The following is a 15723-nucleotide window of genomic DNA, read 5'->3' as shown; positions in this document are numbered from 1 at the left end:
TGCAGCTTCTAACCGAAAGTCTTCAGTTGGTGTGAAAAAGAACAGCAAAAACAGAACGTTAACCAGGCAATCTATGTCCAGAATTCCAGCTTCTTCCAACTCTACCTCATCTAAACTAACTCACATGAATAATTCCAGGGTACCAAAGAAACTGAAAAAGCCTGCAAAGCCTTTACTTTCAAAGATAAAATTAAGAAATCATTGCAAACGGCTGGAGCAAAAGACTGCTTCCCGAAAACTTGAAATGGGAAACTTAGTACTTAAAGAGCCTAAAGTAGTTCTGTATAAAAATCTGCCCATTAAAAAAGACAAGGAGCTGGAGGGACCAGTACAAGCTGGAGTGGCCAGTGGGTGCTTGACTAGACACGCAGCGAGAGAACACAGACAGAATTCTGTGAGAGGTGCTCACACGCGGGGCGAGGGCTCCCCCTGTTCTTACATCACCCGGCGGTCGGTGCGGACGCGGATGAGCCTGAAGGAGGCCTCTGAGGTCAGGCTGGACCCAGACGCAGCGGACGGCCTCAGAGACAGCCCGGTGGAGCCATGCGCAGACGAGGACGAGCAGCCAGTCCCTGGGCTGCAGGAGGAGAACCTGACTCGTGAAACCACACAGAAGGGGGACTCACAGTGTCACAAGAGTGACAGCAGCATGTCAAAAAAGAAATCACGACAAGGAAAGCTTGTGAAGCAGTTCACCAAAATGGAGGAGTCTGCTCCGGGGCGTGATTCCCCTGGGAGAGACAGCTCGGGGCCAGATGTGCCAGGCTCCCATTCTGACCAGGGGGAGCACAGTGGCACGGGGGGTGCGCCTGTGGGCTACACGGACTGCGCCCCCTCGCCCGTTGGTTGTTCAATTGTTACGTCAGACAGCTTCAAAACAAAAGACGGCTTTAGGACTGCAAGAAGCAGGAAGAAGAGGCGGATCACGCGGTATGATGCACAGCTCATCCTGGAAAACAACTCCGGGATTCCCAAATTGACTCTACGCAGGCGTCACGACAGCAGCAGCAAGACAAACGACCAAGAGAATGATGGGATGAATTCCTCAAAAATAAGCATCAAGTTAAGTAAAGACCATGAAAATGATAATAATCTCTATGTAGCAAAGCTGAATAATGGATTTAACTCAGGGTCAGGCGGTAGTTCTACGAAATTAAAAATCCAGCTGAAACGGGACGAGGAGGGTAGGGGGTCGTACGCAGAGGGCCTTCACGAGAACGGGGTGTGCTGTAGCGACCCCCTCTCCCTCCTGGAGTCCCGGATGGAGGTTGACGACTACGGTCAGTACGAAGAAGAAAGTACTGATGACCCCTCCTCCTCGGAGGGCGACGAGGAGGAGGATGACTATGATGATGACTTTGAAGATGACTTTATTCCTCTTCCCCCAGCTAAGCGGTTGAGGCTGATCGTCGGGAAGGACTCCATCGATATTGACATTTCTTCCCGGAGGAGAGAAGACCAGTCTCTGAGGCTCAATGCGTAAGGTCGTGGTCTTAACTTGAGCCGGGATAACTACTTTAAAGAAATAAAAAATTCCAGTCAGTTATTCCTCAACGGAAACGTTGCAGTGGCAGCACTTCTGCTGTGTCTTCCCTTAGAGCGTAATACTGTAGAAAGTGTACAGCGTACTGACCCTTCCGAAGTCTGATTTGTGCACATTTTTATTGTACTTTTTAACTAGCCTTCTTACGTGCAATTCTGAGTTCGAGGTAAAGCCCTGTTGTAAAATAAAGGCTCAAGTAAAATTGTACAGTGAGATCAACTTTCCACACAGGACGTTGAAAACAATAATGTGGCTACACAATTCTTTTTAACTCTGAGAGCGTCAGCTGCTCTTTAAAATACGACTGAACGATAACTGAAATCATAGCAGCAGCATATTAAGGTTTTCTAGTACATGCTAATATCACCAGCAATGATCTATGGCTTTTTGATTTATTGGCTACGTGTCCCCCCTTTGGAGTTTTGTCAGTTGCGCACAGTTTGCTGGCCCAGGTGTGCTGTTTGTGGTCTCTGTTAAAGTAGCAAACCAGTGGTTGGGAGTCAGATTGGTTTCTGTGAAAAAAGGAAGTCCAGTGACATGCGTGCCCGCCGACTCTCAGGCACACGGTGTGTCCGAGGGCGGCGTGTGCAGGGTGAGTTCCATGCCGCGTATTTATTGCTTGTCGTGTAAATTAAAGACCTTGTATTTAACACTTTCCGATCCTTTTAGATAAAATTGTTTTTTGCAAGAATGATTGGTGCTTATTTTTTCAAAAATTTGCTGTGAACAATGTGATGACAACAAGAAACAACATTTATCTAATGAACTACAGCTCTCTTAATTTGGTTCTTCAAGTTTTCTGTTGCACTTGTAAAATGCTACAAGGAATATTAAAAAAAAAATCTATTCACTTTAACTTATAATAGTTTATGAAATAAAAACATGAGTCACAGCTTTTGTTCTGTGGTAACCTATAAAAATGTTTGTCTCGGAAATTCAGTGTAAAGAACTGAAAACAATGTATATGTTGTAAATATTTGTGTGTTGTGAGAAATTTTTGTCATAAGAAATTAAAAGAACTTACCAGGAAGGTTTTTAAGTTTAGAAATATTCATGCCAATAAAATAGGAAATTATAAATATATAGTTTAAAGCACTGCATCAGTGGAAGTTCCTGGCTTATGTTAGTTTAATGTATGAAAATATCTAAGATACTTTGAGTATATTATCAGTTAAACAAAAAGAGAAGTCAGATTTAATTTGTTTTTTGAAGCACTTTGAGAAGAGAAATTAATTTTAAGTAACTTAATGAGCGAATTTTGGATTACTACTTTATGTTCAATACCAGACTCTTTCTTGATTTCTCTGGATTATTTTACAAATCATCGAACAAAGGGTTTGGGAACATAAATCTGTGGCAGGCGCTTGATGCCACTGAGTCTCTTTTTCTGGGAAAGGTGAATGAGCTGTGCTGAAAGACACGCAATGTCCCTAGGAGAACCAGCCTAGGGGATTTGCGTGTGTCCTAGGAGAGCAGCCCAGGTTTGAAATACAGCAAGGAAACCTGCAGAAACCTCAAGTCCGACGGAGAGAACTCAGTGCTCACTGTCATTGCTAATTGATTCTTACCACTTCCAGGTTGTGGGGACAGGATTTAGATTAAGTTCCTTAAAATGATTACCAGTCGATTACAAATAGAAATTAATAATATTCCTAAAAGTGTCTCAGATTTAGATTTCTTTTTCTCCTTGGTTCTCCAAGGAAGTACTTCTGTAGTCTCGTGTAGTCCCATCGTTACGCATATGGTGCAGTTGGATCCCTCAGGTACTGATCGGGAAGCCCGTGGTAGACTTGGTCCCCACACTCACACCCCCTTTTGCTGCGTTGAGAAACGTTAGCCTCACACCGCAAGACAGCTGCGCAGGCCCAAGAGCCACTGTCACGGGGTACTTTACAGCCCGTGCCACTGAGGAGAGGTGAAGATTAGCCCCTGTGTCCGGGGAATACCAGAGAGCAGTGGGCCCCCTCTCATCCCCACCTGAGCTTGGGGTGTTCTGAAAAAGGTCAGAGAGTAAATCTTGAACTGTTTGAGTACCAACAACAGCCATTTTGGGAATTTCCATTTTGTGGAAAAAGTAACAAAACATCACTTTTCCCATTTTTCTCCATTTTTCAGCCTAATTTTAGTAATTTATTTATGGTGTTTTAATTTTATTGTGGCCTCATCTTCGGAGGCTGACCTTCCCGTGGGTCTCAGAGCAGTGACGTTTGGTGACAAGTCACTGCCTCTCAGGAGTCGGTATGCACAAGCACTCAGCAGCCACTGTTGATGCCTTCTAGAGAAACCTAACCTCCGTTTGTCAATGGGCGGGGCCTCGGGACTGTTCTGGACCTGTCGTCAGACTTGACAGTGTGGGATGGCCAGGTCCACACACGCCAGTGACCTGTTTGGAAGAGGTTGCATTCAATAAAATTTTTAGCTCGAACTTATGCAATGATTGGTAAAGATTTTGGCATTGTATGAATTAGGAAATGATCATAGAAATATATGTGAAGTACTCAATTTTCAATCATTTTTCAAATTACTGTGTTTTAAATTGTTTTGCTGAGTTGTAATACTTTTGAGATACAGTGTATTCCTTGTACTGAAAGAATGAAAAAGGATTTTTCAGCATTTGAGGTAAGTTCTTTAACGTTTCATTAAAAACATTTTTTACAAATATTTTGTACATGCACTTGCAGTATTGAGGTTAATCATTTTAATAAATTCGGAAATTAAAACAATTTGGCCAGTGTTCACTGTATCTGAGAAAAAAAAAAAAGTGGTAGCTTTCTCCACAAGGTTTTTGTGTAAAGCGGAATTTGTAAAATCAAGTTTCTAAAGCTTGTCAGCGTCTGTCGAGTCTCCTGTTGCCGCTCAGTTTAAAGGACTGACTGCTTCTTGCACTTGAACTACATCTGCTCCTAGCCCTTGAACCCAAGAAGTTTTCAAAATGGAGCAGAATGGCATTTGAGGGCTTTTGCAAGCGAATTACTAAGGGTCTCTGATTGCTCAGGGTGTTTTTACCGCCAGATTGGACAGGACCAGCATACCACAACTGGCACGGGCCCTTTTTCCCAGTTGTGCTGCATAACCTAGTCAGAGGAAACAAGACTGGCTCAGGAGTCGGGCCACCTGCGCTGGCCCAGCTCTGCACCGTCCGAGGGAGCCTGAGCAAGCTGGGCCAGCTCCAGTCCTCGTTTCCTGGCACCTACACAGGCCTCAGCCAGGTACCGCTGTGGCCAGGTGGGGACGCCTAGTCCCAAAACCAGTTACATGTCAGGATACACTGCATCCACACAAGATGAGCGGTGCGTGCGGCTGACCGTTCTTGTTAATGTGGTCTCTGACCTAGAGTCTCAGGTTTTCTCAGATGAGCTACTCCTGTCCGGTATTGAGGGGCAGCTCGCAGGAGGGCAGCGTGCCCCCACAGCCCTTGGTGATTTCTGCCTCTCAAGTGCCGGTGTCCTGTCTGACGTGCCCCATCCACAGAACCCAGTGTCCCTCAGCAAGGTAAAAACAAGCTGCAGGCCTAAGGGTACTTCTAGCCCCAGGGTTCTGGTAAGCAGAGCCCTGGTCTCTGACTTCTCCCCCGCCAGCTCTGCCAGCTCCCCCGGTGAGCGGGCAGCTCTGTGTCTGCTGACGCTGCAGCCCTAGGGGACATGCATTTGAATCCTGACTCGGGAAAGGACACAGGGATGTATAGGTGCAGGGGGTGTGGCTGGCCCCGGAATGGTGCTCCGTCTTCCTGGCCCCTGCCACTCACTGTTGCAGGGAGGCTCAAAAGTCTTCCTGGAAACAGCTGGAAATATGCTCATCTGGAGGGCGGGACAGACTTTAGTCACAATGGTGACTCTGGTCATGCCCCTAAATACACCCACCTGTGAGAGCCTGTTTCCTCCTGGTCAGTGGGCTTGGAGTATCCCCCTGTGGAGTCTGGGTACACTCAGGTGGGTGCACCAGAGGCAGCGGGAGGCCCAGCCCGAGAGTCAAGTTGTCTGGGAAGTGTTTGCTGAGCACTTAACTGTGCATCAAACACGGGGGTGGGGCAGAGGTGTGAGCCTGCCATGTGGGGTGAGAACCTGGGGAGGACCCCCAGATGGTGCGACTCAAGGTCACCAGTGACCCTGGAGAGCACAGCTTGGGGGGCGATTCACGGTGGGCTCAAGGATGTTTGGCCCTGAAGGAGGAAAGGGGTGACAGCTGGGGGAGGAGGTGGGTTAAGGGGTGGTTTGTTTTGTTTTTTTAATAAAAGACAATTTCCAGCAGAGCCCCTGAACAGTGAAGTGGGGGCACCGTCCAGAGCCCAAAGGTGGGGTGGGGTCTTCTCGGGTAACAGAGGCAGAGACAGTTGTGGGTGCAGCTGGGGGAGTCATCTCCTGTCTCAGGATTTCTCTCCTGAGTGGGGAGGAGCTGAGGGCCCCAAACTTGGAGGAGCATGGAGGAGACCTGAAATAGAGAATGGGGAAAAGCAAGCCGACTACGGAAACCTAGTCAAATTGACTCAGGAAATCCTTAGTGATGACTTTTGAGATAGCAGATGGTATTGTGTGTGCCCATGGGACGAAGGCGTGCACTGTGAGCAGCACCTATCTGCGGTGCGAGGTGCACGTGGCGTCCACGGGGTCAGACAGGTGGGCTGGGGTAGGTGAGGGACAGGACCCTGTGGTCAGAAAACAAGTAGAGCCAAAATTGAACAAGCAAGGGAGGAGGCAGGAGCTGGGGTCAGAGAGTGGCCCTGAACTGAGGATGACGGCTTTTTCCCATCCTGATGGGGCTGTGGGAGTCAGCAGCTGAAGGATGGAAAGTCCCAGGAGAGGAGGTCAGAGCTCTGAGAGACCGGGACATTAGAGCTGAAGTCACCCACGGTGAAGTAAGACAAGCCCTCACTGAGGCCCCTGGGGGGCATTGGAGCATGCCCCTCCACCTGGAGCTTATACTCTGGGGGGCGCCCCACCCCACACGGGGAGACAAGAAACATGCACCCGGGATGGACCCATAGGGCTGCCATGGGGACAACGGGCCACTCTACAAGGGCTGGTTGGGACCTCCTGAGTCCCACAGGCCGCGTGGGCGAATGCTTGGCAAATGTTTTCTGAATGAATAAATAAATCAGCTGCCTGTGGTCACAAGCTAGTGGTGAGCAGAGCTGAACATCAACCTCAAATCTGACGCCAAAGTCCAGCTCGACTTGGAGCCTATCCAGACCGCAGTGCCCAGCCACACGCTCCACAGGGCCCACCTGAGTCACACGGTCACGCGGCAGCCAGGTGACTTCTGGAAGCCTCTATCCTGTGAGAAGTTCTGGGGTGACAGATAGGAAACAGAACTTCTTACCTCCGTTCCAGCCACTTACCTGGGGCCAGGAGAAGGTTGTCTAAAGGTTATCACCACCCAGACTGACTCAGGCAGCTGCGAAGAGTAGGCAGGGGCCACTACCTCCCAGCGGTCTATAAGTGTGTTTACCTACCCAGGATCTCGAAGGGTGTGGGCTTTTCTTTAGCTGAAAAAGTGAGTCAAACAAGCATACCCAGAAATAAAAAAAAGAAAAAAGAACCAAACCCATTGCCATGGAGTCAATTCCGACTCATAGCAACCCTACCGGACAGAGTAGAGCTGCCCCATAGGGTTTCCGTGGAGCAGCTGGTGGATTCAAACTGCCAGCCTTTTGGTTAGCAGCTGAGCACTTAACCACTGCGCCATCAAGGTGCCTGCCCTACCTACAAATGGAAGAAAAAAAATAGTCCAAGCTTTCTTCCAGCCTGGCGAGCGGCTGAGAGTGACTTCACACAAATCTAAGGGACCCCTGGTGGAGCAGAAGTTAAAGTGCTCGGCTGCTAACCGAAAGGTCTGTAGTAGGAACCCACCAGTTGATCTGCGGGAGAAAGACCTGGTGATCTGCTTCTGTGAGGATTACAGCCTATAGGGCAGTTCTACTGTGTCTTCTAGTGTTGCTATGGGTCACAGCCGACGGCAGCGAGTTCGGTGTTTTGGTTACACAAATCTAATCCCAAGGGAAAGTCAGGAGGAGGTTTATTGTGCTATCCTCTAAAATATACCAGGGGTCCTCCCTGGGAACAATGGTTTTTTTCTCACGGGACAGATTTTGGACCTGTAATTACATGAATAGGAAGCAGGGCTCTGTGCACAGAAAAGTGGTTTTCATCTGGGAAGCACATCTGGGAAGCAAATTCCTTCTGCCCACTACGAATGTGGGTTTGCCTCTCCCAGGCAGCAAGTCGGGTAATTGTGATGTCTCCTGTCTCAGATAACTAGTGCTGCTATAACAGAAGTACCACAGTGGAAGGCTTTAACAAAGCGAAGTTTATTCTCTCACAGCCTAGGAAGCTTCAAGTCAGAATTCAGGGCCTCAGCTCCAGGGAAAGGCTTTCTGCCTCTGTTGGTGCTGGGGGAAGGTGCTGGTCATCAGTCATCCCCCGGTCTAGGAGCTTCTCAGTGCAGGGACCCCGGGTCCAAAGGACACATTCTGCTCCTGGCTGTGCTTTCCTGGTGATTGGAGGTTCCCCTGTCTCTCTCTGCTTGCTTCTGTCTTTTGTATCTCAAAAGAGATTAACTGAAGATTCAGTGTAATCTTGTAGCTTGAGTCCTGTCTCATTAACATAACTGCCTCTAATCCAGCCTCACTGACATCATACAGGTAGGATTTACAATACATAGGAAAATCACATCAGATGAGAAAACGGTGGACAATTACACAGTACTGGGAATCATGGCCTAGCCACGTGAACACACATTTTGGGGAACGCAATTCAATGCACAACGTTACCCTAACCTCACTGGGAAGCAGCCTGTTGGGTGCTGGGGGTTCTCGGGCTCAACCTCTCTCGTGACCTCCGGCAGGCTGGCGGACCCCCTCCTCAGGGTGACATGCCTCTAAACCAGAAAGAGCCATGTTCACTTCCTCCTCCGGCCAGTCACACTACATTTTTCTTCTGGGGACAAGAGGGTGGGGAGAAGGACTGGGCTCTCCAGCTCAGCTCCTGAAGTCTAGGGTCAAGTGGATGGGAACAGAGCCTGGAAACGGCTGGCCTGAGGACCCCAGTCTGGCCATGTCCACCACGTGGGGCTGCAGGTGGGCCTTAGGCATCCTGCTTCTGGGGATAATAGCAGGACTGACCTTTGGGGGCTGTTATGAGGGCTAAATGAGCCCTTTGAACGAGGCCTGGGGCGTACTTCCGCAATTAGTCAGCTGGTGGCAGTCTGCTTTCGTAAAGATTGCCCGACTCCTAGCAACCCTAGAGGACAGAGGAGATCTGCCCCATAGGGTTTCCAAGGCTGTCATCTTTATGAAAGCAGACTGTCACATCTTTCTCCCACAGAGTGGCTGGTGGTTCTAACCACTGACCTTGAGGTTAGCAACTGAGCACTTAACCATTGAGCCACCAGGGCTCTTTGGTTAAGGATTACAGCCTATAGGGCAGTTCTACTCTGTCCTGTAAGGTCACTAGGAATTCGAATTGCCCGACGGCAGAGGGTAGGTATCAGGATGTACCCCTCAGCAGTCTGTGCGTGGCCCCCAGACGCCTGTCTCACGGGCCTCTGACCTCACCCCGCCAGCTGACACCTGCGTCTCACAGCCTCCCCCTCTCCACCCCAATTTCAAACCCCTGGCTGCTGGTGCTGGCCTCCACTCTCATCAGGACAAAACCACCCCAGTTCTTTCCTCCTGCTGAGGCCTTGGTGCCCACCGCGCTGTCCCCCCTGCTCACACTGTTCTTCTCCTCCTTCCGCTGGGGTCTGTCTGGATTCATTTGCTCCCGGGACAATAGGTGCTGGGCACTCAGGCACAGTGGACTGTGGGGGAGACAGAGACACAAACGACAAGCAAGTGTGAGAAGTGCCTGAGTAGATGATGTGAGACGCATTGTGGGAGTACTGAGGAAGTGCCCCTATTGCTTCTGGGGAATCAAGGCAGGCTTCCTGGAGAAGGTGAGATGAGGGGTCCTGAGAATGGGGAGGAAAGGAAGGACTGCTGTCTTCTAAGGAGAAGGATGAATAATTCAGTGTGGCCAACTCAGAAGGTTTAAAAGGGAATGGGTGGGGCCCTGGAGAGCAATGCGGGAGGGAGAGGGCTCTGCCACTTCTTGGCAGGTTTACCTGTCAGCTTCAGTGCCTCGGTGTTCCCTTCTGTAAAATGGGAGTGATAGCAGTGTCCACTTCCTTGGGGATTAAATACAACAGTGAGAAGATGTGTAGGCACACAGACAGTGTCCAGTAACTGTTAGTCGCTTTTATTTTTTCCTGGAGTTTAATTCCAAAGCCCGATTTCTCCCTGGTTTTTGTCCAAGGGGACCCAGCCTCAGCCTGGGCCTCCCCACCCGCCCTCCTGGCAACGGCCCTGACCGTGGCCCAGCCACCCAGGAGGCCCGAGCAGAAGGGCGAGGCTTTGACTGCAGAGAAGAAACCGAGTCCAGTGAAGACAGGGCCTTGACTGGGTCACACGGCGAGCAGGAGGCAGAGGTGGGCAGGACTTTAACCCCGGCAGTACTTGCCTGGCCACCCAAGCCCCCCGGGCCGGCCGTGCCAGTAGGGGCCCTGAGTCAGCTGGGCTAGCCGGCCATGGGGCAGCTGCTGTTGACATGTGATAACGTGTGTTTGTTTAGCTGGAGCCACTCTCCAAAGGGGGTTAATGTTCAACTCCCTCCGGCCCGGGGGCCCTTGTAGGCTCCGCAGGAAGGAAGGGCTGAGGCTACCTAGCTAGGTTCTCCATCTCCACTCCTGGGAGGAGGAACCTGAGGTGCCCAGAGGGGCAGGAACACCCGGTGTCACCTGATCCACAGGGCTCCCACCTCACAGAGCTGGGCCAGGGGGCCGGGGGCACCAGGAAGGCCCTGGTGGTTGTGACTGGGTGTTTGTGTAGGAGGGTACCAGTCAATGAACTTGGGGCTCTCCCAGTTGTGAAGGTCTTCACACTTGCTTTTTCCTCTGTCTGGGCCCCTTCTCCGTCCCCCACCCGTTCCTGAGCAGCTCCTTCCCACCTCTCAGGTGTGTTTAGATACTGTCTTCCAAATCCTCTCGGACCCCCCTGCCCCCTGCTGGCTTCCCTCCACCGAGCCTGATCCCTCGTGGCATGGGGTCCTTGGGGTCTGAGCCGTGGGACCCAGGGAGGCCTGGGCAAGCCGCACCTGATGGGTGAGGGGGTAGGGGGGGTCCCTATGCACAGAGAGAAGCCCCTCCAGCCTCTCTGGCTTCGGTGCCCTCCTAGGTTGGTGGGCCCAGGTTGTCCCAGAAACCAAAGCCACAGGCTGTTGGCAACTCTGAGAGCCCCTGGGCCAGCCACTCCCTCCCAGTGAAAGGGGGAACCAGAGACCACGCTGAGCAAAGCGACTGCACCCAGACCTGTGCCTCCCAGGCCACTTCATTCTGACCCCACTGCACCCCACCCAGAGAATTCCAGCAGGGAAGGGGTAGACAGTAAGGGGCACACTTGCTCCGTGCTGGGCCCAGGGATATGGCTTGAGGGCTGGGGTAGGGAGGCCCAATGGCCAAAGAGGACATGGCGGGGATGGCAGCCTCTCGCCTCTGTCTGCCACTGCCATGGTTCCTACCAGGGGAGCGTGGTGGACAGGCAGGGAACTCGCTGTTCTCCACTGGCCCACTGCCTGGTACAGGAACTGCCCCCTTCCGGAGGTGCCCACGCAAGCCCTGGGGCAAGGCCCAAGAGCACCAAGCTCACAAACCCAGCCTTGCCCAGCCTCAAGGGACTTCCCAGATCCACTTCTCTATAGCCAGGAAATACAGAGAGGGAAACTGAGGCTGAGTGGCGGGCCCAGAGCATGCACTTGGCAGAGGCCAAGCTGGCGTGAGGCCCTGGGTCTCTCTTGTCTGGGCTGAGACCTTTCCCTGCGAGCTAGAAGGCAGGGAGTGTGCTGGGAACAGCAAGCAGAGGTCCGGAGGCAGTGAGCAGGCTGCTGGCCAGGAGTTTCCACAGGTGTCCCCAGCTGCCCCAGAGAGGAGGGAGAGGGCATGAGGTCACAGGGCTGCCAGCGGGGAGGCAAGGGGCTGGGGCAGGACTGTCCCTACACACTCCTGCCAGCCTGCTGCCTGCCCCCGGGGCTAGTTGAACCTGCCCCTTCAGCTCCCCGTGGACAGTGGGTGCTTGAGGGTGGGATGAGGGCTGCCCAGGAGGCTGAGTGGGCTGCCCTGGCTGGAGCAGGATGCCAACAGCATTCTAGGCACTGGCTCACAGCCCCACGGCTTCCAGGCCAGTGGGTCAGAGAAACAGACTCCAGCTGAGGTGGCAGTGAGTTGTTGGCCACGTGGCTTCCAAAGGCCTCAGAGTCAGCTGAGTGAAGGGAGCTGACCTTGGACTCTGGCCATCCGGATCCACAGGGGTACTGAACTCTTCCCTCCCCCAGCCGGCCACCCACGGACCGAGGCACCAGACACCCCAGCTCCCTGTCACCTCAGCCACCATGCAGTTCACTTATTCATTCACTCACTCCCTTACTCATTCATTCATGAGGTGTTTCTGAGTGCCCTCTCTTTTTTTTTCTCTGTGTCATGATCTACACAGGGCACATACTAGGCATCAGGAATGCCCCTGCCCTGCCCTCAGGCCATCCACAGTCTGATGGGGAAGACAGACATACACACACACACACACACACACACACACACTCTCAGTATGGTGGGGACTCTGGAGCACAGAGGAAGCATGGAGGGGGTGGAGGCATGGCAGGGCAGGGAGGGCTTCCAGGAGGAAGTGTTCTTTGAGCTGGGCTTTGAGGGAGGGGCAGGAGTTGGGCCACGGAGGTGAGGATGGGCTGTCCAGCCCTTGCCTCTGCCTCACCCACCTCCGAAGCAAAGGTACCATTTTTCCACCCTCACCCCCCCACTCATTTTTCCCAAAAGCCTTCTTTCTTCCCTAGGCTGAGAGCTGGGGCCTCACGTGTGGCCCTTGACCTTACCCCACCTCCTTTTACAACTAATACAGCATGTGCTTTAACAATATATTGATGATATTTGACTGCGGTGCTCCATTAAAGAACCCATCTAGATGAAACAAAAAGGTTAACAATGACTTTAAAGCAAAGATGAGAAGATAAGGGGTGACTGAGGAAATAATATTGGAGTCATTATTCCTGTCCTTGAGCACAGAGAATGTGACCCAGCTGGAGCTGGGCTCACAAGGACTCACAGGGACACGTCAACTGGGCCCTGAGGTATAAAGACAATACCAAAACCAAAACCAAACCCACTGCTGTCGAGTCGATTCCGACTCATAGCGACCCTATAGGACAGAGTAGAACTGCCCCATAGAGTTTCCAAGGAGCGCCTGGCGGATCTGAACTGCTGACCTGTTGGTTAGCAGCTGTAGCACTTTACCGCTACGCCACGCCACCAGGCTTTCTGCATACAGACAATAGCTAAGATCATCTCAGAAAATGTCTTGTAGGGAACCTTTCACATAAGCCAGAACACGAAAGACTTTCCACTCTTACCTTTCTCTAGTAGCATTTAGTAAAGAGAAAATTTGTTGGGCCAGTGAAGACCCTGCTGACTGTCGTTACTGAAACCCTTACCAATGATTCTTAAGAAAGACAATTCAAAATGTAGGATCACAGTTTCTAGCCACTCTGTGAAAAGCTGAAGCTTTCAATGGCTTTGCCCATTTTGCAGTGTTAATATACACTGATGACTCTAACTTTTCTTGGACTCACGCAGACAGGGCTGGGGCAGCGTGCTCGGCCGTTTTCCCATTCTCGCCTATTCTGTGATAGTCTCTGGATTCGGGCAGACATTAGTTCTGGCCGTATGCTTGTCTGCTTTCCTACTTTTGAATACATGCCAAATAAAGCTTTCTGTTTGCCTTAGTAAACTTTACCACGTTTTTACCCTACAACCGGGGGCAGGGAAACTAGAGCATTGGAAACAAAACAATTCAAATGTAATTAAAAAGAATGTTGACAGAGTGTGAAAAATGTAACTAATGTCACTGAACAATTTCTACGGAAATTGTCAAGTGGCAACCGAATTTGCTGTGTTCGCTTTCATCAAAAACACAAAATATTATTTAAAAAATCAAGGTAATATATTGATATTTTAAAAATAAGTGAATAAACAAAGATGGGTGTGCAACAGAGTTGGAGAACCCAGCCTCTGGGATCAAACAAATCTGGGTTTGAGCCTGGACTCAGCTGCTTACTAGCTGCAACTTTTGCCTTTCTGAGCCCCAGTTTTCTCATCTGTAAAACAGGTGAGGATTAAATGACAGGACTTGTTTAATGTGCTCGGCACAGTGGCTGGCATGTGATCACCACTCAAGCAGCCCCGCATTTCAGCTGCTGGAGAACCACCCCTCAGACAAAGTCTCACTGGTTGTCCTTCAGTGGGTTCCGACTCCTAGCAACCCCGTGTGTATCAGAGTAGAACTGTTTCATAGATTTTCATGGCCGTGAACTTTTGGAAGAAGATCACCGGGCCTTTCTTCTGAGGTGCGTCTGGGTGGACTTGAACGACCAAACTTTCTGTCAGTAGCCCATGGCTTAATGGTTGGCACCACCCAGGCACTCCGAACAAAGGCTGGCTCACACAAAGTCCTTGCAGATGTTCGTGGTCAGGCATCTCACTTCCATGTGATGACTCAGGGATCCAGGCTCTCTCCTTCTTATAATGCTGTCATCTTCACCTTAAGCTTCCAAGGCCTGCATGAATGGAATGGGAAGAGAGTGTGAGGAAGGCAGAAGGCAAACAAACGAAAGAAACCAGCTGCCATCCAGTCAACTCCTTCTCATAGTGACCCCACGTGTGCAGAACTGAGCTCCACAGGTTTTCAATGGCTAACTTTTCAGCAGTAGATCGCCAGCCCTTTCTCCCCAGCCTGTCTTAGTCTGGAAGTTCTGCTGAAACCCGTTCAGCATCACGGCAACATGCGAGCCTCCAGACAGACGGGCGGTAGTTGTGTATCAGGTGCATTGGGCTGGACTCAAACCTGGGTCTGCTGCATGGGGGCAGGAATTCTACCATTGAAGCACTCTAGGTACTAACATTGTCCCCATTTTACAGGTGAGGAGAGGCACAGTGACAACGCCCAGGGTCAAGCAGCCAGTAGGAGGTGGAGCTGTGATTACAACTCTACCAGCCTGGACTCTTTAGTTCATTGATCCATTGATTCAACGAAGCATTCATTGAGCACCGACCAAATGCCAGGCACTGAGGGAGGAAGAGGGACTGAAGTAGATGCTGGCGGCAAGGACAGGAGAGGGTGTTGTCGCACGGAAGGAGCCCCCCCCCGCCCGGGGGCAGGGCTTTGAGGGAAGGCCAGCTAGGCCTGGCCTGGAGGCCTTGCTTCCTCAGGAGAATCTGAGGGGTGGGCGGGTTAAGCACCTTTGGCGGGATTAGAGAGATCCTTGGGTCCCGCCCCGGGAGGCCCATCTGGCCAGAACTTTTGCCCAGTTGCAAGCTGCTCCTGGCCACCCTGACCCCGCCCGGCTCAGCTGGCGCCCAGACTCCGGCTGTCCTTGCTGTGACCACTGTAATCATAGGTTCTCATTGCAAAAGCACCTTCCAGGCCGGTCGATTTAGCAAGCGGAGGAGGAAAGGAGGAAAGCCGTTAGCCGCCCCCGAACATGGGGGGACTCCCACCAGGTCCCAGAGCAGGGGGCCCGCAGGTGGGGGCGCTCAAGCTCCGGCGCTCCCAAGAGGCCCTGTTGCGGAGGGACTTCTGGGGCCTGGGGACCCCCTTTGCCACGTAGGCTCCTCCCCCTGAACAGCCCCGCTCCTCCGACGACGTGAGGCCCCCCTCCCGCGCAGGCCCCGCCCCCATCATGTGCCCCCCCCACCTCCCGCGCAGGCCCCGCCCCTCCTGAGCCAGGTACACCTGGTTCCCCACCGCCTGGGCGGCCCAGCGTCCCCTCCCCCTCCGGCGGCCGCTGGAATCCTGTCGGGCCGGATTCCTTGCCCCCTGGGCAGCCACTGGCCTTGAAATTCTGATTGGGCTGGGGAGGTGGGTCGGATCTTCCAAGGTCGTCCTCCTCTTCCTCCCCCTCCTCTCCCTCACTCCCCGCCGCCGCTCGATCACCCCTTCCACAGCCACCTGGGCTCTGCCCTCTGAGATGGCTCTCTAAGAAACTCCAATTGGCCAAGGTCACAAAGAGGGTCGCCAGTGGGGGCCCACCTACCCCTGGGTGGTTTCTTCAGGCCAGGAAGGCTGCCAACTCTCCCGGCTTCCCTGTCAG

General features: G+C 52.0%; 1 protein-coding gene across 6 annotated transcripts in view; it reads left to right on the top strand.

The window, feature by feature from the left end:
- The window catches only part of KMT5B (lysine methyltransferase 5B), a 60238-nt gene extending 55991 nt beyond the window's left edge, over positions 1-4247 (top strand). For all 6 annotated transcript variants that reach the window (XM_049892675.1, XM_049892670.1, XM_049892673.1 and 3 more), the window contains one exon: positions 6-4247. In XM_049892675.1, the coding sequence (XP_049748632.1) occupies positions 6-1483 (1478 nt within the window). In that variant the 3' untranslated portion in view covers positions 1484-4247. The remainder of the gene's footprint in view (positions 1-5) is intronic.
- Positions 4248-15723: the final 11476 nt, after the last annotated feature.

This window comes from Elephas maximus, chromosome 7 (assembly GCF_024166365.1).
Source record: "Elephas maximus indicus isolate mEleMax1 chromosome 7, mEleMax1 primary haplotype, whole genome shotgun sequence".
Classification (NCBI taxonomy): Eukaryota; Metazoa; Chordata; class Mammalia; order Proboscidea; family Elephantidae; genus Elephas; species Elephas maximus.
Note: the sequence above shows the minus strand (reverse complement) of the source record. Positions and strands in the feature narration are given on the sequence as shown.